Below are 19,851 nucleotides of genomic sequence, written 5' to 3' on the forward strand. Positions count from 1 at the left end.
CAACTCTCTGACTACGGTTATCCAGCCAATTATGCACCCACCTTATCGTGGCCCTATCTAAGTTATATTTGCCTAGTTTATCAATAAGAATATCATGCGAGACCGTATCAAATGCCTTACTAAAGTCTAGGTATATGACATCCACCGCTTCTCCCTTATCCACAAGGCTCGTTATCCTATCAAAGAAAGCTATCAGATTAGTTTGGCATGACTTGTTCTTCACAAACCCATGCTGGCTATTCCCTATCACTTTATTACCTTCCAAGTGTTTGCATATGATTTCCTTAATTACCTGCTCCATTATCTTCCCTGGGACAGACGTTAAACTGACCGGTCTGTAGTTTCCTGGGTTGTTCTTATTCCCCTTTTTATAGATGGGCACAATATTTGCCCTTTTCCAGTCTTCTGGAATCTCCCCTGTCTGCCATGATTTTTCAAAGATCATAGCTAAAGGCTCAGATACCTCCTCTATCAGCTCCTTGAGTATCCTGGGATGCATTTCATCAGGACCTGGTGACTTGCTGACATCTAACTTTCCTAAGTGATTTTTAACTTGTTCTTTGTGTATCCTATCTTCTAAACTTACCCTCTCTCTGCTTGTATTCACTACGTTAGGCACACCTCCAGACTTCTCGGTGAAGACCGAAACACAGAAGTCATTAAGCACCTCTTCCATTTCCAAGTTTCCTGTTACTGCTTCTTCCTCCTCACTAAGCAGTGGGCCTACCCTGTCCTTGGTCTTCCTCTTGCTTCTAATGTATTTATAAAAGGTCTTCTTGTTTCCCTTTATGCCTGTAGCTAGTTTGATCTCATTTTGTGCCTTTGCCTTTCTAATCGTGCCCCTACATTCCCATGTTGCTTGCCTATATTCATCCTTTGTTAGTTGTCCTAGTTTCCATTTTTTATATGACTCCTTTTTTATTTTGAGATCATGCAAGATCTCCTTGTTAAGCCAAGCTGGTCTTTTGCCATATTTTCTATCTTTCCTACACAGCGGAATTGTTTGCTTTTGGGCCCTTAACAACGTCCCTTTAAAATACTTCCAACTCTCCTCAGTTGTTTTTCCCTTCAGTCTTGCTTCCCATGGGACCTTACCTACAAGTTCTCTGAGCTTATCAAAATCTGCCTTCCTGAAATCCATTACCTCAATTGTGCTGGTCTCCCTTCTACCTTTCCTTAAGATCATGAACTCTATTATTTCATGATCACTGTCCCCTATACTGTCTTACACTTTCAAGTTCTCAACCAGTTCCTCCCTATTTGTTAAAACCAAATCCAGAACAGCTTCTCCTCTGGTAGCTTTTTCAACCTTCTGAAACAGAAAGTTGTCTCCAATGCAGTCCAGAAACTTATTGGATAGCCTGTGCCTCGCTGTGTTAGTTTCCCAACATATGTCTGGATAGTTGAAGTCCCCCATCACCACCAAATCTTGGGCTTTGGATAGTTTTGTTAATTGTTTAAAAAAGGCGTCATCCACCTCTTCCACCTGGCTAGGTGGCCTGTAGTAGACTCCTAGCGTGATATCACCCTCGTTTTTTACCCCTTTTAGCTTAACCCAGAGACTCTCTACACAGCTATCTCCTACGTTAATCTCCACTTCAGTCCAAGTGTGTACATTTTTAATATACAAGGCAACCCCTCCTCCCTTTTTTCCCTGTCTGTCCTTCCTGAGCAAGCCATACCCTTCCATACCAACATTCCAATCATGCGTCTCATCCCACCAGGTTTCTGTAATACCAATGATATCATAGTTGTATTTATTGGTTAGCAATTCCAGTTCTTCCTGCTTATTACCCATACTTCTTGCATTTGTATATAGGCATCTAAGATACTGATTTGATCTTGCCTCCCTGTTGTGCCCTGATCCTCCTTTCTCCTTGCCATTATAGGCCGTAGTCGCCCCCATTTCCAACCCATCTCCCAGTCCCGCACATTCAGCACTTACCTGTGGGCTTTGCTCACCTGTCCCCGTCGAACCTAGTTTAAAGCCCTCCTCACAAGGTTAGCCAGTCTGTGTCCAAACAAGGCCTTCCAGCTCCTGGAAAGGTGAACTCCATCTCTGCCAAGCAGTCCTTCCTGGAAGAGCACCCCGTGATCAAGGAAGCCGAATCCCTCCTGGCGACACCATCTTCGCAGCCAGGCATTCACCTCCAGGATACACCTCTCTCTGCCCGGGCCCCTACCTTTGACAGGAAGGATCAAAGAGAATACCACCTGCGCTCCAAACTCCTTCACCCGTACTCCCAAAGCCCTGTAGTCACACTTGATCCGCTCAGTGTCACACCTGGCAGTATCATTTGTGCCCACGTGGATGAGTAGCATGGGGTAGTAGTCAGAGGGCCGGATAATCCTCGACAATGCCTCCGTAACATCTCGGATACGGGCCCCTGGCAGACAGCATACCTCTCGAGATGAACTGTCAGGGCGACAGATGGGTGCCTCCGTTCCCCTCAGAAGAGAGTCTCCAACCACCACTACCCTACATTTCTTCCTCGCAGTGGTGGCAGGAGACTGCTCAACCTTGATGGTGCAAGGCCTGGTCTCCTCCACTGTGGGGGGTGACTCATTGTCTCCTGCAGAAAGTAAAGTGTAACGGTTATGTAACACAGTGGGAGGGTTAGGAGCAGGGGTGGAACACTGCCTGCAGCCGGAAGTAACCAGCTGCCAGTGCTCACTCTGCACCACCGCCTCCTCCATAAGTGGCTGGTCAGCAGTCCCACATCCTAGGACAGTGATCTCCGTGGACTCCACAGGAATATTGTCCAGGAATTCCTCATGGCCTCGAATGCTCCTCAGCCTGGCCACCTCCTCCTGTAGCTCTCCCACCTGCTGCCTGAGAGATTCCACCAGCAGGCACCTTTCACAACGGTTGTCTCCCCCAGCCTGGAGATCACTCAGTGGGAATTGCAAGCCACAAATACTGCAAGACCACACCAGGACCTGGGTAGAGGCATCCATGCTCAGGTTCTCTGTCTGGATACAGGCACAGATGGAGGAGACAGGAGAAGTACTGGCACAAGCGCTTCGGGTCTTCATCACCATCAGTCACTCCCTCTGCTCAACTCCCTCTTCAACTCCCCTGTCTGTGATTTCATGATCACTTTCACCCTAGCTGCCTTCCACTTTCAAATTCTTAACCAGTTCTTCCCTATTTGTTAGGATCAGATCTAGAACAGCTTCCCTCCTAGTAGCTTTTTCAACCTTCTGAAATAAAAAGTTGTCTCCAATGCAGTCCAAGAACTTATTGGATAGTCTGTGCCCCGCTGTGTTATTTTCCCAACATATGTCTGGATAGTTGAAGTCCCCCATCACCACCAAATCTTGGGCTTTGGATAGTTTTGTTAATTGTTTAAAAAAGGCGTCATCCACCTCTTCCACCTGGCTAGGTGGCCTGTAGTAGACTCCTAGCGTGATATCACCCTCGTTTTTTACCCCTTTTAGCTTAACCCAGAGACTCTCTACACAGCTATCTCCTACGTTAATCTCCACTTCAGTCCAAGTGTGTACATTTTTAATATACAAGGCAACCCCTCCTCCCTTTTTTCCCTGTCTGTCCTTCCTGAGCAAGCCATACCCTTCCATACCAACATTCCAATTATGCGTCTCATCCCACCAGGTTTCTGTAATACCAATGATATCATAGTTGTATTTATTGGTTAGCAATTCCAGTTCTTCCTGCTTATTACCCATACTTCTTGCATTTGTATATAGGCATCTAAGATACTGATTTGATCTTGCCTCCCTGTTGTGCCCTGATCCTCCTTTCTCCTTGCCATTATAGGCCGTAGTCGCCCCCATTTCCAACCCATCTCCCAGTCCCGCACATTCAGCACTTACCTGTGGGCTTTGCTCACCTGTCCCCGTCGAACCTAGTTTAAAGCCCTCCTCACAAGGTTAGCCAGTCTGTGTCCAAACAAGGCCTTCCAGCTCCTGGAAAGGTGAACTCCATCTCTGCCAAGCAGTCCTTCCTGGAAGAGCACCCCGTGATCAAGGAAGCCGAATCCCTCCTGGCGACACCATCTTCGCAGCCAGGCATTCACCTCCAGGATACACCTCTCTCTGCCCGGGCCCCTACCTTTGACAGGAAGGATCAAAGAGAATACCACCTGCGCTCCAAACTCCTTCACCCGTACTCCCAAAGCCCTGTAGTCACACTTGATCCGCTCAGTGTCACACCTGGCAGTATCATTTGTGCCCACGTGGATGAGTAGCATGGGGTAGTAGTCAGAGGGCCGGATAATCCTCGACAATGCCTCCGTAACATCTCGGATACGGGCCCCTGGCAGACAGCATACCTCTCGAGATGAACTGTCAGGGCGACAGATGGGTGCCTCCGTTCCCCTCAGAAGAGAGTCTCCAACCACCACTACCCTACATTTCTTCCTCGCAGTGGTGGCAGGAGACTGCTCAACCTTGATGGTGCAAGGCCTGGTCTCCTCCACTGTGGGGGGTGACTCATTGTCTCCTGCAGAAAGTAAAGTGTAACGGTTATGTAACACAGTGGGAGGGTTAGGAGCAGGGGTGGAACACTGCCTGCAGCCGGAAGTAACCAGCTGCCAGTGCTCACTCTGCACCACCGCCTCCTCCATAAGTGGCTGGTCAGCAGTCCCACATCCTAGGACAGTGATCTCCGTGGACTCCACAGGAATATTGTCCAGGAATTCCTCATGGCCTCGAATGCTCCTCAGCCTGGCCACCTCCTCCTGTAGCTCTCCCACCTGCTGCCTGAGAGATTCCACCAGCAGGCACCTTTCACAACGGTTGTCTCCCCCAGCCTGGAGATCACTCAGTGGGAATTGCAAGCCACAAATACTGCAAGACCACACCAGGACCTGGGTAGAGGCATCCATGCTCAGGTTCTCTGTCTGGATACAGGCACAGATGGAGGAGACAGGAGAAGTACTGGCACAAGCGCTTCGGGTCTTCATCACCATCAGTCACTCCCTCTGCTCAACTCCCTCTTCAACTCCCCTGTCTGTGATTTCATGATCACTTTCACCCTAGCTGCCTTCCACTTTCAAATTCTTAACCAGTTCTTCCCTATTTGTTAGGATCAGATCTAGAACAGCTTCCCTCCTAGTAGCTTTTTCAACCTTCTGAAATAAAAAGTTGTCTCCAATGCAGTCCAAGAACTTATTGGATAGTCTGTGCCCCGCTGTGTTATTTTCCCAACATATATCTGCACAGTTAAAGTCCCCCATCACCATCAAATCTTGGGCTTTGGATGATATTGGTAGTTGTTTAAAAATACTTCCCACACTTCATTTGCATATTCACAGATGGGCACTATTTCAAAATACTTTATTTCTAAATAAAAAACTCTGTTTAGATGCAGTTATTTTGGGGGAAAACCCTTCTTCTGAAAAAACCTTTATTATTCTTCGGGTGGTTGCTCATGTCCATTCGAATCAGGTGTGTGCACCGCGTGCACCATCTCTCTGGAGCATTTTCCCAAGTGGTACCTCTTTCAAAAGAGGGATGCAAATACAGACATTCAAAATTGTAAATGAAGCTGAGATTTAAATATCCTGTGCTTCATTTGCATATTTGCGAATGGGCGCTATTTTGAAATACTGTATTTTGAAATAAAAAACGCTGTTTAGACATGGTTATTTTGAGATGTGTTGCTCATGTCCATTCGAATCAGGTGTATACACCGTGTGCACCGTGTCTCCGGAGCCTTTTTTCCCCAGCAGTACCTGTCGGGCAGGCAGGTCACCCCCTGGAGTAGCACCGCTATAGAGGAGCATAAGTACTCCTGCCAGCGCTACCCCTCCTCAGTTCCTTCCTACCGCCCATGGGGGTCGTTGGAGCGTGTCTCTCTCTTAGTATTGTTAATGGTTCCCGTTTCTCTTAGAGTAGTGTTTGTAAATAGTTTGTAAATAGTTTCATTACTTAGATAGTTAGCAAGTTCTTTGTTTTCCTTCCCTCCTTTCGGGGGGGGGGGGTGAGGAATGCCTGGGCCGCAAGGCTTTAAGGCGTGCATAGTATACGCGAAATTCATGCCTAAAGGGGACGCTCATGATAGCTGTTTAAAGTGCTTGGGTGAGGGCCACTTAGCAGATGCCTGTAAGATTTGCAGGTCTTTCAAGCTGCACACGAAGAGGGAGCGAGATTCGCGTTTGAAGCTTCTTCTCATGGAAGCCACTCTTCAACCTGCACCAGCTGGTCACTCCACGGTGTGCGGTAAGCTGGCATCGACGCAGGATGCCCCATCCCGCTCGCAGACTTCCCGCTCGCAGACTTCTGTGCCAACGGCCCGGCACTGTTCCCATTCCCCGGTACTGAAAAGGCTAAAGACTTCGCTGGGTAGGTCTCTGAGCAGAAAGTCAAGGTCGGGCCTACTCTGTCAGTACGGGTTGCCGGTGGAGGCCTCTCCAAGCACTGCTGCGTGGCAGAAGCGAGCGGGCCAGCCACCCAGTCCGGGTCAGCTACCCTCGCATCGTCCCTCGATGCCGAAGATATTTGAGGCAGTGCAGGACTTGATCAGCCTCACTACTTCCCTCCGTCATCTGTTGAGGCGGAGAGGTCGAGGTCTTCTACTCGGGCAGCCATGTTGGCAATGGTTTCTCCTCTGCACCGGGAGGAATGGTCAGCACCTGTTACCTATGTAGTGGGATCATTCCCTGTGGGACTAGTACCACATGCTACTACTCCGATGTCGGACTCGGTACAGGCAGCCAGGCCTCACCCGACGCTCGGCTGGACTCAGCCTCCCACCACAGTGCTGGGTCCTCTTCCGGAGCCGATCTTAGCTATGCCTGTGCTGTACTATCCTAGCCATGTGGCACTGTCAGCAATACCGGCACCGAGCATGTTGCCCAGGGTATCGGTACAGTCATTGGCACCGCCCTCTACGGCACCACTGCAAGTTTCGGCACCAGCTCCAGTACTGGCATCGACCACCATTGTCGACGAGGCTGGTCCCTTCTAGAACGGCCACCACGGCACCGGCGCCATCAGTATAACCCACCTTGGTGCCAACGGCAGCACTGATAGGGGCGCCATCTCTGGAACAGTTGGACTCCACAGTTCCGTACCTGCAACCTGCACTGATCTTGGCACCACAGACAACGTGCACAATGTCGGCGCCGCAGCCAGGCCCGAATACTGTCTTTCCGGTACCGGCACATGAATTTCAATCTCAGCTTCATTTACAATTTCAAGTGTCTGCATTTGCATCCCTCTTTCGAAAGAGAGTACAAGTGTAGAAATACCCAGGGAGAGCTTTAAGGCTTGAGACAGGTTTTAGATAGTTGACACATATTAATTGGATGGGTGCCTGTCATTAGGCATTTGCTCATGTCCCCCTTTAAAAATATTTTAAACTGGTACAAATGGCCTTTTTGCTGTTACCAATCAGCAGTTTGCAACACTTGTGATTGTTACAAAACATAAACGAAACCTGGTGTCATTTTTAACTTACGATTTACTGTTTACTACTTTACGCTAACATGTTGCGCACCTACTTCTACATCACCTTGAAAGCCTCGCTTAAGCAGTTAGCACACGTGCTATTTTTATAGGTGTCAGCCTCCAGATTTTTGCACTTTTGCTACTTTTTCCTTGGCCACTTGCCCTTTATCCTTTTTCTGTAACAATTTTTATTGCATGACTATGTGCTCACTGCCTGGACTATGAAAGAATGTGAGAGGAAATAGAGGAAAATTGACTTGGTCAGTTACACTGGTGATCAGTGACAGAGCAGGGCGCAGGGTTGAGCCAGGTGTTACAATGCTGGGTGCTATCCAGTATCTATCAATGAATTTAGGTCAAATTTGTAACTCTGCTGCAACCAGTGAAATGAGACAAAGGCTGGATCTGCCTGGTATGGCTCTGCACCAAGCTGACTTTAGAATCTGGACCCATCAGTCTCCACTGCACCCTCCCATGTTACAGCAACGGGCATGCAACAAACGCTTACATAGCTCAGCTGTTCTAGTCCGTATTATGAATCTGTGTAAGAACGAGGGAACCAAATCTTTAATGGCAAGCCATGGCTTCTCTCAAACGTAGCAATCTCCTTGAGGTGCTGTTGTTGTGGTGGTTTCCAAATCAATTTGTAAAGGAGATGAAAGATGGTTCAGTGGTTTGGGTGCTGGACTGGGATTTGAGGGAGACCAGCAATTAACTCTTTGCCCTAACACAGACTTCCTGTGTGACCTTGGCCAAGTCATGGTGGCTACCTCTACACTGCAGGCTTCTAGCACAAGAAGCTTTTTGTGGAAGAGATTTTCCACAAAAACTGCTTGTGCAAGAGCATGTCCACACTCCAAAAGTACAGCGGAACAGCCATGCACTTTTGCGCAAGAGAGTGTCCAGACTGCATGGAGACTTTTCCATCAGAAAGCTCTGATTGCCATTCACAGAATGGCCACCAGGGCACCTGTGCTTGTTTCGATAGGCTGCTTTTTGCGCAAAAAAACCCTGTTTCCCATCCACACACACTTTTTTGTGCAAGAACTCTTGCGCTAAAAGGTGTTATTACTCATAGAAAGAGGAATATCTACACCGCAAAAAACTCCTCTCTTCTGTCGATTCACTGTATATTTTCTTGTGCAAAAATGCAACTTGCGGTGTGAACACTCCACAAGTTTTTGTGCAAAAGCTCTGCAGTATAGACAGCTGTAGTATCTCCATGCCCTGATTCTCCTGCTGGAAAATGGGGAGAAGATCACTTTCTTACCATCAGTGCAAGAAGGTTGCTGTCACACCCAAGCTTGCACGAAGGGAGGTTTCTGTCCAAAGCAAGGTTACAATTTGGTTCAGTGACTCTCAATACCCACACTATACAAATAGTTCCAGCACCCCAGTCTGTCCGACCTCACCGAGTGGGTATCAGGGTAAATACACTAAAGAGCCTAGTATGAAGAATAAACACCTGGTTTGCATAGTCGTTCTGCAAACAGGTCCCATCTAGAAGCATTTCCCACCAGTGTCTATAGGAAACTTTTTGAATAGTGGCTACTTGGAGGGCATTCGCTAGCTCAAGCCATCCTGCCCAGGGTCCACGGATTGGACCCCTTTGCACAGGGTTGTAATGGGATCTCTTCATCTGCTTAAATCCAGGTTGCTGACATTTAAAGCAATTGCCCAGCTTTTCATCCTGGGCTGCACTTGGAGCTTTGGGTTCCTACAGGTCGGCCAAGCAGCCACGTTCATGGCGTATTTATTCACCATTGTCAACAGCCTGCAGGGAGCCTTCATCTTCCTGGTGCACTGTCTCCTCAATCGCCAGGTAAAGCCCATGTCCTGTCACCTGATTAGCTCAGCAGATTCACTAATACTCAGTTAATCTTTAGCTGAGCGAGGTGCCACTGGAGGGGACAGGATGCCATGCCAAGTGGCAAGGGTTCCATCCACATTAAAGACCTGAGGCAGGTTAGCTGTACCATGTAGTTTGGTGGTAACTGCATCAACTTGCATTTGCTAGTTTGGACTTTGCAACCTGATGAACAGAATTTGGCTCATTGCTACGAGGAGACTGAGGGCGTCTCCTTCCCTTTCCCATGTGGGGATTTGTAGTGGGGAAATTGGTGACAAGAATTCCAGTCCTTTGGCTCTGTTCAGACATAGAAGGGGGGGTGTTAAACTGTGCACACGTCTCATGGGTCGTTGGTTACATAAGCCAATGGGCGTGCTCCTTATTTTTCTAGGTGAGAGAGGAGTACAAGAGATGGATTCAAAGGATTGAAAAACCCAGCACCAGAACTACGACTCTTGAGATCTCGATGTCAACTGCCCCCATTTCCACTGGAATTGTGGTACTCTTCTCTTTTCCAACACTGCCATGTGACACACATCCATGGAACAGGGTCTCCTTTTAGCAGCCTCACTGCTGTGTATCTGGGCCTGCTGCTGGTGGGGGAGAAGCAAGAGGGGCACTTTCCCAAGGGCCCAGCAATTAAAAAGGGCCTGGGGCCCAGCAGCTCCCACAAAAGTTCTGCCAAAAAAGGATCTCTTGATTCAAAGATTCTTCTGATATTTTCCATGCAGGTTCTGGGGCTGGATTCCCAGGCCCAGGAACCTACTTAAGGCATATCCAAAGCGTCTTTGAATCAAGAGATGCTGCTGAAGCTGTTTCCCAGAAGTCAGGTCAGGTCTGGAAAAGGGAGGAGAGGCTCATGGATGTTGCCCTGAGGCTCACTCAGAAGGTGGTGGATAGGAGTGGGCCAGCACAGGGGTCTTCTGGCAGGATGGTGGGGGGTAAGAGGCTTGTGGTCCAGCTGAGCAAAGGGAGCAGAGGGACTATTGATTTCTGCCCTGGCCCCAGAATTGTCTATCAAATGGCTAAAACTGTTATAGGTCAACACAATAATATCAGGCCCATACACAGGGAGTGTGTGAATGCACCCACCTCATTATTCCCCGCCTTCCTGGTGGTCCCCGGTCTGAACTCAACACCCTCCTTCCCCCCACAGTGGGGGACCCATACTGGTGCTGCAGCCTCACCCTCCCATCTCCAGCATGGCTGGAGCACCAGCATCAGCTTCCCACAAGGGGAGGAAGAGAAAGCCCCGAACCTCACTGCTCAGTTCAGCTCATGGATCGCTCTCCCCTAGCCCTGCTGGGGGAACAGCAGCATGCGCACCTCCAAGTCGCTGGTGCTTTGTGGTAGTTCAGCTGAGAATGGAACAGGAGTATTAGACACATACAGACCTGGGAGAATCCCATGTGCCTTGAGTTCCTATGCTGACCAACAGGGAAATATTTTAATAGGACCCTCCCTTCACATTTCCTTCCTGGGGTCTCTTGTGATCTCCTGGGATCTCTCCGCATGGCGTGGGCAGACACTGGCTTTTGAAACATCATCACCTACATTACTGGAGCAGAAGAGTTTTCTGAACAAGACTGAGACTGAATCTTCATTCGTTCAGAGGGCTGGCCCCATCTGTGAGGGTCAGCACAGCCAGGAATTTCTCCTGGTTCCTTTGCCCCTGGAGGAATAGAACACAGGAACTCTATTGTGTTCCAGAGAGAATCCCCCTCTTCCACATTAAACACTCTGGCTATGTCTACACTATAATATTTTCCACAAAAATATATGCAAATGAGGCAAAGCGTAGACTATTGCCGCACATCATTTGCATAATTAATGATGCTCCGTTTTTGCACAAGAGGCTTTTGCGCAATAAAACCTTCTTACACAATAACTTTTCTTATGGTAAAAAATGCAGAAGAACAGCTCTTGCGTAAGAGGGGATTTTTGCGCAAAAACGGAGCCTCGTTAATTATGCTAATGAGGCACAGCGGTATTCCACGCTTTGCCTCATTTGCATATTTTTTTGCGCAAGAGGGGGCAGTGTAGAAATAGCCTCTGTGGCTTTGACCATGTCATCAAATCTTTGCTTTCTTTCCAGGAATGGGATAAGTCCTCCTGAAAAATGGAGACGCCTATTGCATGTGGGGTGAAAATCAAGTCTTGCTCCGTCCCCAGCACCAAAAGTCCACTCCTTTAGCCAGAAGAGGATGCTGCTGATCTTCAATATCCTCTGATAGCTGCTACTCTATATCTTCTCTTTGTATAGAGCAGGGGAAGGCTGCATCTCGTGCGATCTATAGTTTTAGTACCTTTGGCTTCCTCCAAGTGGCTGCAATCTCCTCGCTAAAAATCTTAAACGAGGGCCTGGCTGCTCCAGTTGAAGTCAACTGGAGTTTTCCCAGTGGATCTCTGCTCCTCTCCCACTGAAGCCAAAGAATCAGCAAATCCTTCCAGTTAATAAAAGGTGGAAAAAATGACTTCATTTCCCAACCTTCTCCAAAGCCTAGAACTTGGACCAACTTCTTGTCTCAGTTCAGACTGAAACCAATCCAGAATTAATGAATTCAATGGAGTTACTCCGAATTCACACCCATATAGCAGCTCCCCATGGAGCCGCCTACCTGACAAGCACCAGCTCCTGCCCTCCACCACCCGTGTAAATATGTAACCAATAACATTTTCTATGGTTATATGTTACAAAAATAAATGAATTTTAACATCTCTAATACTTTAATAATCCCCCATTGGCATTGCATGGTGAAGACACCACACTAAGTAAATACTAGAAGTTGTTGACTTGAGCTACCTAATGTATGGGGCTTATGCAACGAAACTTACATTGACCTGTAGCATTAGTGTAGGCAGGGGGGCTGACAGCCACTATGGGCCTCAGGACAAGGTATAGGGGGGCCAACTCTGTACCCCAGAATGGGTAGGAGGGTGGGCCCAGCCAGCCCTCAGCGCCACCCAGACCACGATGCTGGGGCCCCATTCAACTCCCAGAGCAGTGCTCTGGTGTGCTGGTGGTGATTCAAAGGGGTCTGGGACTACTGTAGCCTTGGGCCCTTTAGAATCTCCCTGGATCCCCTTTGCCCCCGCTCCACCATTGGTGGACCTGAGTTTAGGCTAGGCCTAGCTCCTCAGAAAGGAGCATCTCAGATAGCAAGTAAGAGACTGTCAAACAAGGGCTTAAGAACTCTTCTCAGTGAAAGGCAAAGGGACACACTTAAAATGCAAACCCTACGCAATACTTTTGTGGGGGAGAGAAAGGGCCTGGGATGGCAGGGGGGAAGGCGAGGGAGAAGGAACTTCCGAGTTCTGTCACCAGCTCTGCCACAGACTCCCCACATGACCTTTGCCAAATCCTTTCCCTTCTAGATGGCTCAGTTTCCCCACATGAGCAGGGAGACAATCTAGTTGTCTCTCCCCAGATCCATGGCAAGGTGGGGGTGTGCGTGGACACAGGGCAGTGTGGTTCAGTGAGCAGAGGGCTGGAGGAAGTGACCTGCGTGGCAGCGGATCCTCTAACTAGTCAGGCTGGGTGAGAAGGACCCTCATGAAATCGCTGCAGCCGTAGCACCTGGGGCTCAGGACAAAGTAGAAAGAGATGGGGGGAGGGGCAGGCAGAACTGCTCTTGCATGGGAGCCAGTGGAGATCCAGCATTAGCCTCTTACACCCAGAGCTTCCCTCACCCCACGTCAGACACTTACCTGTGCAGCTGAAGGGGGCACCAGGCTGGCTAGGCAGGATGTAGCCTGACCGGCACCTGCAGGTGTAACTGCCTGGGGTGTTGGTGCAGATGGAGTTGGGGCCGCAGGGCGATGGGTCTCGGGAACACTCATCAATATCTGGACGGGGAGAATCCAGACTGGCCATGTGTGACACTAGGACGCCAGTGTTCTACGGCCCTGGGCTCCTCACGCTGACCCAAACCCCATCGGATCCAGTGGGAATCTTTCCATCAGCTCCACGGGCCTTTTGCATCGGTCACTCTGCCCTGGATTTGTAGTGGTGTATTTGCCATTGGTACTAAGCAGGCTGAGCTCTCTGGGTACCAGACCAGGTTTAAGAGGGGTTTGTGTTGAATGGTGACTGGGTTGTGTTAACACCTTTGGCCCACAGAATCCAGGTAAATTAATACACTGTTGCAAAAAAAGCAAACATGATTCTGGGAGGCATTAACAGGAATGTTGTGAGCAACACAAAAGAAATCATTCTTCTACTCTACTCTGCACTGAGTAGACCTCAATTGTAGTATTGTGTCCAGTTCTGTGCATGACATTTCAAGAAAGATGTGGAGAAATTGGAGAGGGTCCAGAGAAGAGCAACAAAAATGATTAGATGACTAGAAAACATGAGGGAAGACTGAAAGAATTGGGCTTGTTTAGTTAAGAAAAGAGAAGACGGAGAGGGGACATAATAGAGGTTTTCAAGAATCTAAAAGGGTGTCATAAGGAGGAGGGAGAAAAATAGTTCTCCTTGGTCTCTGAGGATAGAACAAGAAGCAATGGGCTTAAATTGCAGCAATGGGGTTTAGGTTGGACATCAAAAAAAACTTCCTTCCTGTCAGGGTGGTTAAATACTGGAATAAATTGCCAGGGGGAGGGGGGGCAGGGGCGGGTTGTGGAATCTCTATCACTGGAGATATTTAAGAACAGGTCATGTACGTCGGAGCCCCGCCCCCCCTTCCCCTCACTCTGTGGCGGTTCAGGCTGCACGGCCCCCCGGATACCCTCCCCCGAGCTGCTTCCGTCCCCCCTTCCTCCCCTCCAGCCCCAGAGCCCCCCCAGATCTGCTTTCCACCCTGCTTCCGGCCAGCCCTGCCCCCTTCCCCTCTGTGCACAGTGCGCTGCGCCACTCAGCTGGGAGCAGCACATTGCGCCACGGATGGGTAGGAAGGGGAAGGGGCAGGGGCACCACACAGGGAGGGGAAGGGGGCAGGGCTAGCTGGAAGGGGGCATGCGAAGCAGAGCTGGGGGGGTTGGGGGCTGTACGGTAGGATGGGAGGGCCCGGAGGAAGGGGGGAGGGAAGCAGTGCTGGCGGGAGGGTGTCCGGGGGGCCGTGGGGCTGGCCAGCAGGAAGAGGGGATGGGAAGCAGATCTGGGGAGGGAATAGGGGCTGTGGGGCTGGACGGGAGGAGGGGGGCGGGAAGCAGACCTGGCTGGGGGGGCGGGGTGCAGACACGGGCCTCTTGCCACCACTTGCTCCCCCGCCAGGGCCCAGCTGAGCGCCGCTCATGTGGGCCCGGTGGGACAGGAAGGGGGGTGGGGTGGTGATGTACACGGCCAGGGGGCGGCGCCATGTACGTCACCGCCTCCCCTTCCTCCTCCCGCCATGGCGCTGAGTAGTGTGCCCCTCAGCCAGGCCACCGCAAGAGAAGGGGGGCGGTGATGTAGACAGCCCCGCCCCCTAGCTGTGTACTTCACTGCCCTGCCCCTCATCCCCGGCGGGGAGGAAGGAGAAGGGGAAGGGGGTCGGGGAGAGACAGAGGGGAAAGAGAGGTAGGAGGAGGAGGAGAAGAGAAACGGAGAGAGAGAGGCAGGAGGGAAGAGAAAGAAAGAGACGGAGAGAGAGGCAGGAGGCGGAGGAGAGCTGAGGGGGGGAGGCAGTAGGAAGAGAGAGAGAGAGATAGAGAGAGCGAGAGAGCTCAGGAGAAAAGACCTGAAAATCCCGTCTTATGACGGGCTAATTGGCTAGTTAATAATAGCCACCAGGTTAAGGGATTTTCTGCCCCGTTCTTTGCCGTTTACCTTGATTGAGCAATCTCAGTGCGGCCTTCTAGGAACTCAGTCCCAAGCACCAGGAGGGTTGTAGGCTCGGGAGTGGAGGTCTGGGGGGTCATGAGATCTGTGGTAGGGAATGAAGCATTGAGGTAGTAGGAAATGGGAGGGACAGTTATAGATATTGTGTGTTGCTGGAGAAGGCTCTTCTGTTGAGGTGTGGTAAGAGATTGGTGGGGGAGTTGTGGGAAGGGTCTACCATGGGTGTAGTTCTGGGGTGCCATGGAGAAGTGTGTGGGAGGGTGCAGATTTATGTCTTTCATACTGATCAGCAGAGGTTTCTGCTTAGCCTTGTGTATAGGATACCCTAGGATGGGATAGGTGCAGAGATGCAGGTATAGGTCGAGCCAGGGTTCCCCTGGCACTACAGAACCAAGCCCCTCACGGCACACTAGTCATTCCACTGCTGCCCTAGGAAGCTATTTAAACAGAAGCTACTAAAGTTAAGTGTTGCTAAGTCAGTAGGCCCAGAGAATTTGCATCCAAGAGTTTTAAAAGAGTCATCTAATGACCTTGCTGGGTCATAGGTACAGGTATAGTTATAGGTATAGGTCTAGGTATAGGTCAATCATAGAAAACTAGGACTGGAAGGGACCTCTAGAGGGATTGTTAATGTTGACTTTCCAAAAGACATTGGAGAAGTTCTGAAGGCTGGAAGAAAGCTAAGGCTGGGCAAATGGGGAAAGCTGGGTAATTGTAAACCTGTCAATTTGCCATTGATCCAGGGCAAGGTAACGGAGTGGCTTATATGGAATTAAATTAATAATGAATGGAGGGCAATATAATTCATGCAAATCAATATAGGTTTATGGAAAATAGATCCTGTCAAATTAGCTTGACATTTTTTGGGGTAGAGGGTGGTGAAATCCCATGGTCATAGTGCTGATGTAATGTACTTAGAAGTCTGTGAGGCAATAGACTTGGTGCCACATGAAACATCTATTAGGGATGATCTAGACAGAACTTGTTGCTGCCATGAGTGGAAACTTGGACAAAAAAGTGGAAACTTGGACAAATGACCAGGAGGGGTTTAAATGTATAGCTTGAGAATGCCGGGGGGTTATCAGGAAGGTGAAAGTGCAATTGGAATTGCGACTGGCAAAGGATGTGAAGGATAACAAGAAAGGTTTCTACAGGCGTGTTAACAAGAAGAAGGTGATCAGAGAGGGTGTGGGGCCCCTATTGGATAGGGCGCCGATATATGCCATACCAGAGGCGTTATGACTATTATCACCGGAGACAACCATGGCAGCAGCAACAACAAAGGCCATTAGATAATTCCCGATAACGTCAATGACTTTCAAGACGTCACAATCAGAATAATCGTCCGCAAACTCAGCCAAACACCAAGCAGCAAGTTTGACTCCTGGTTGGGAGCAGTCAACCAGTCTCATCCTTCACCACCTCACTGTTTCTACATCCCCTACGCCCGTTTTACAACCACTGGGCATGCATCACCAATGACATATGGGTACTAGAAATAATAAGAACTGGCTACTCTATCCCCTTCCTTTCCATCCCACCTACAACCCCCTCAAACCTGTCCCTTTTCAGGGACCCCTCTCACAAGCATCTGCTCTAGTCAGAAATTCAACATGTTCTGCAGATGGTTGCAGTCTAAGCTGTTCCACAAGAATTCAGGGGGAAAGGGTTTTATTTACACTATTTCCTAGTTCAAAAGACAACAGAGGGTTGGAGGCCAATCATGGACCTCAGACGTCTAAATAAGTTCCTACAAAACAGCGTTTCAAGATGGTAACCCTCACATCTATAATTCTGGCTTCAGACCAAAATGACTGGTTTGTTGCTCTTGACCTACAAGATGCTTACTTTCATGTCACAATTCACCCCTCACACAGACAATTCCTCAGATTTGTGGTGGGAGACAATCACTATCAATACTGAGTCCTTCCATTAGGACTTTCATCAGCTCCCAGAGTGTTCACAAAAGTGCTCTCTGGTCGCAGCTCATCTCCGTTGCAAGGGAGTGCACATATTCCCCTATCTCGACGACTGCCTCATAAAAGGCCGATCGTCTACACAGGTCACCAGGATGTTGACCATCACCGAATGGACCTTCCACTGTCTAGGATTACTAGTAAACAAAGTCAAATCAACTTTGTCCCCTACTCAAAACTGAGAGTTAGTTGGGACAAGATTGGACTCAACAACAGTGAGAGCATTCCTCCTTCTAGCCAGGTTCGAGACCATACAATCTATAATAGATACCTGCCGATCCAGCCCAAGAATCCAGATCTTTTTAGCCCTCAAACTTATGGGGCATATGGCCGCAACTACTTTCATAGTTCAGCATGCAAGGCTACATTTTCGTTCCCTTCAACATTGGCTGACCACCGTGCACAAACACATCACTCCAGACGTACACAGGATGGTAGCGATTCCCCCCAACGTTATCATGTCGCTTCGTTGGTGGACCGCACAAGGGAACTTACTGTCTGAGGCACCTTTCCAACAACCACAACACATCAAATTACAACAGACGCTTCCCTCCTGGGATGGGTCACCCACACGAGCAATATGGCTGTGCAGGGCTGCTGGACACGCCAAGAGACACTGCTCCATATAAATCTACTGGAGCTCAGGACCGTCTTCAATGCCTGCAAACATTTTGGGGATCACATTCGCAATTCCATGGTAAAGATTCTGACAGATAATGTGGCCATGATGTTCTACATCAATCGTCAAAGTGGAGCATGCTCGTGATCCCTATGTGCAGAGGTGGTCCGACTCTGGAACTGATGCATCAAAAATGCATCATTCTTGTAGCATCATACTTACCTGGCATAAGCAACGCAACAGCAGACTCACTCAGCAGGAATTTCATGCCAGACCACGAATGGAAGCTTCACCACGAACCCCTTCACTGCCTATTTTGCAAATGGGGCACCCCCCTCATAGACCTATTTGCAACAGACAGCAACAGGAAGTGCCGCCGGTATTGCTCCAGGGCAGGTCTTGGTCGTCATTCTCTGGGCGATGCGTTCCTCATCAGTTGGACCGGCCCACTGATGTATGCCTTTCCTCCCATGACCTAATCCCAAGGGTATTTCAGATCAAGACTGATCGAGCCACAGTAATATTGATAGCGTCTTCATGGGCCAGACAACACTGGTTTCCTCTACTGTTGCAACTATCCCATTGTCCACATTTTCAGCTGCCACTTTTTCCGACACTACTCACCAAGAACCACGGCCGCCTGCTCCATCCACAACTTCACACGATGCACTTCGCAGTGTGGTCCCTAGCTGGCTAAGCGCTAATGAGACCCTACGTTCCGACCATGTCAGAAACGTCCTGATGCATAGCAGACGACATAGCACAAGAACCACATACTTGGCAAAATGATCAAGATTTACTATCTGGTGTTCAGACCGCCAGATTGACCCAGTATTGACTCCTATCCATACCATCCTTGACTACATAATGGGCCTTCACCAAGTGGGTCTGGCTATACCATCCTTGAAAGTACATCTCGTGGCAATAGCAGCTTTCCGACAGCCCATAGAGGGGTCTTCTGTGTTTGCACACCCCCTCACTAAAAGATTCATTAAGGGGTTAACAAATTTGCACCCATCCATATGCATGCGCGTGCGCACACACACACGCACACACACTGTGGGATTTGGACTTAGTACTGTGGACCCTTACGGCCCCACCATTCGAACCATTGGCTATGATACCTCTACAACTCCTGACCCAAAAATTGGTGTTCCTGCTTGCGATTACCTTGGCGTGAAGAGTCAGTGAGCTCTCGGCGTTGATGGCTGTACCTCCATACACCATCTCCCAAAGGAACTGTGTCATACTCAGACACCACCCAGCCTTTATACCTAAAGTCTGTTCAGAATACCATATCAACGAGCCTATAGTATTACCTATGTTTTCCCCTAAACGGCATGCTTCAGCTAAGGAGGCCGCTCTACATACATTAGATGTGCGTAGGGCGCTGGCCTTTTATACTGACCGTACTAAGTCCTTTAGAAAAACAGACAGACTTCTCCTGCCCCTAGCTGAACGTTCCAAGGGAGAGCCCATTTCTGCCCAAAGAGTAGCTAACTTAATTGTCTCCTGCATATCTCAATGCTACTCTATTCAGGGGATACCCCTTCCTGAGGTTCCAGGGCATACTCCACAAGGGCCATTTCAACTTCCACTGCCTTTCTCAGGGGCGTTCCTCTTCCAGACATTCATAGGTCAGCCACGTTGGCATCCTACCGCACCTTTGTATAACATTATGCTGTACAGCACAGGTAGGTTCCAGATAAATCCATTACAGCCGCAGTCCTTTCATCAGACAATCATTAAGCTCCGAATCCCATCTACCTTCTCATACACGGGGAGTGGGACACTGCTGTGCAGACACCTACTGTGGAGCACCCAGGGGGACTCCTCAAAGAAGAAAGCGAAGTTACTCACTTTGGTGCAGTAACTATCGTTCTTTGAGGTGGTCCCCGTGGAGGTCTCAAGTTGTGGAGGGAGAGGTCCAGGTTGGATATTAGGAAAAACTATTTCATTAGGAGGGTAGTGAAGCACTGGAATGGGTTACCTAGGGAAGTAGTGGAGACTCCATCCCTAGAGGTGTTTAAGTCTCAGCTTGACAAGGCCCTGGCTGGGTTGATTTAGTTGGGATTGGTCCTGCCTAGAGCAGGGGGCTGGACTTGATGACCTTCTAAGGTCTCTTCCAGCTCTATGGTTCTATGATTCTATGATGCTTCACTACCCACCCACCTCCCCGCTTCGGCGTCTGTGTCCATTTTTTTGTGTTACAGATTCTGAGGCAGGTATG

General features: G+C 49.3%; 1 protein-coding gene across 4 annotated transcripts in view; it reads left to right on the plus strand.

Moving 5' to 3' along the window:
* Window positions 1-11,988, plus strand: part of LOC112547214 (adhesion G protein-coupled receptor E3-like) — a 61,356-nt gene extending 49,368 nt beyond the window's left edge. For all 4 annotated transcript variants that reach the window (XM_089774830.1, XM_089774827.1, XM_089774829.1 and 1 more), the window contains 3 exons: window positions 9,070-9,238; window positions 9,657-9,764; window positions 11,361-11,988. In XM_089774830.1, coding sequence (XP_089630956.1) covers window positions 9,070-9,238; window positions 9,657-9,764; window positions 11,361-11,381 — 298 coding nt within the window. In that variant the 3' untranslated portion in view covers window positions 11,382-11,988. The remainder of the gene's footprint in view (window positions 1-9,069; window positions 9,239-9,656; window positions 9,765-11,360) is intronic.
* The last annotated feature ends 7,863 nt before the right edge of the window (window positions 11,989-19,851 follow it).

This window comes from Pelodiscus sinensis, chromosome 31 (genome assembly GCF_052426305.1).
Source record: "Pelodiscus sinensis isolate ZL-2025 chromosome 31, ASM5242630v1, whole genome shotgun sequence".
NCBI classification, from domain to species: Eukaryota; Metazoa; Chordata; order Testudines; family Trionychidae; genus Pelodiscus; species Pelodiscus sinensis.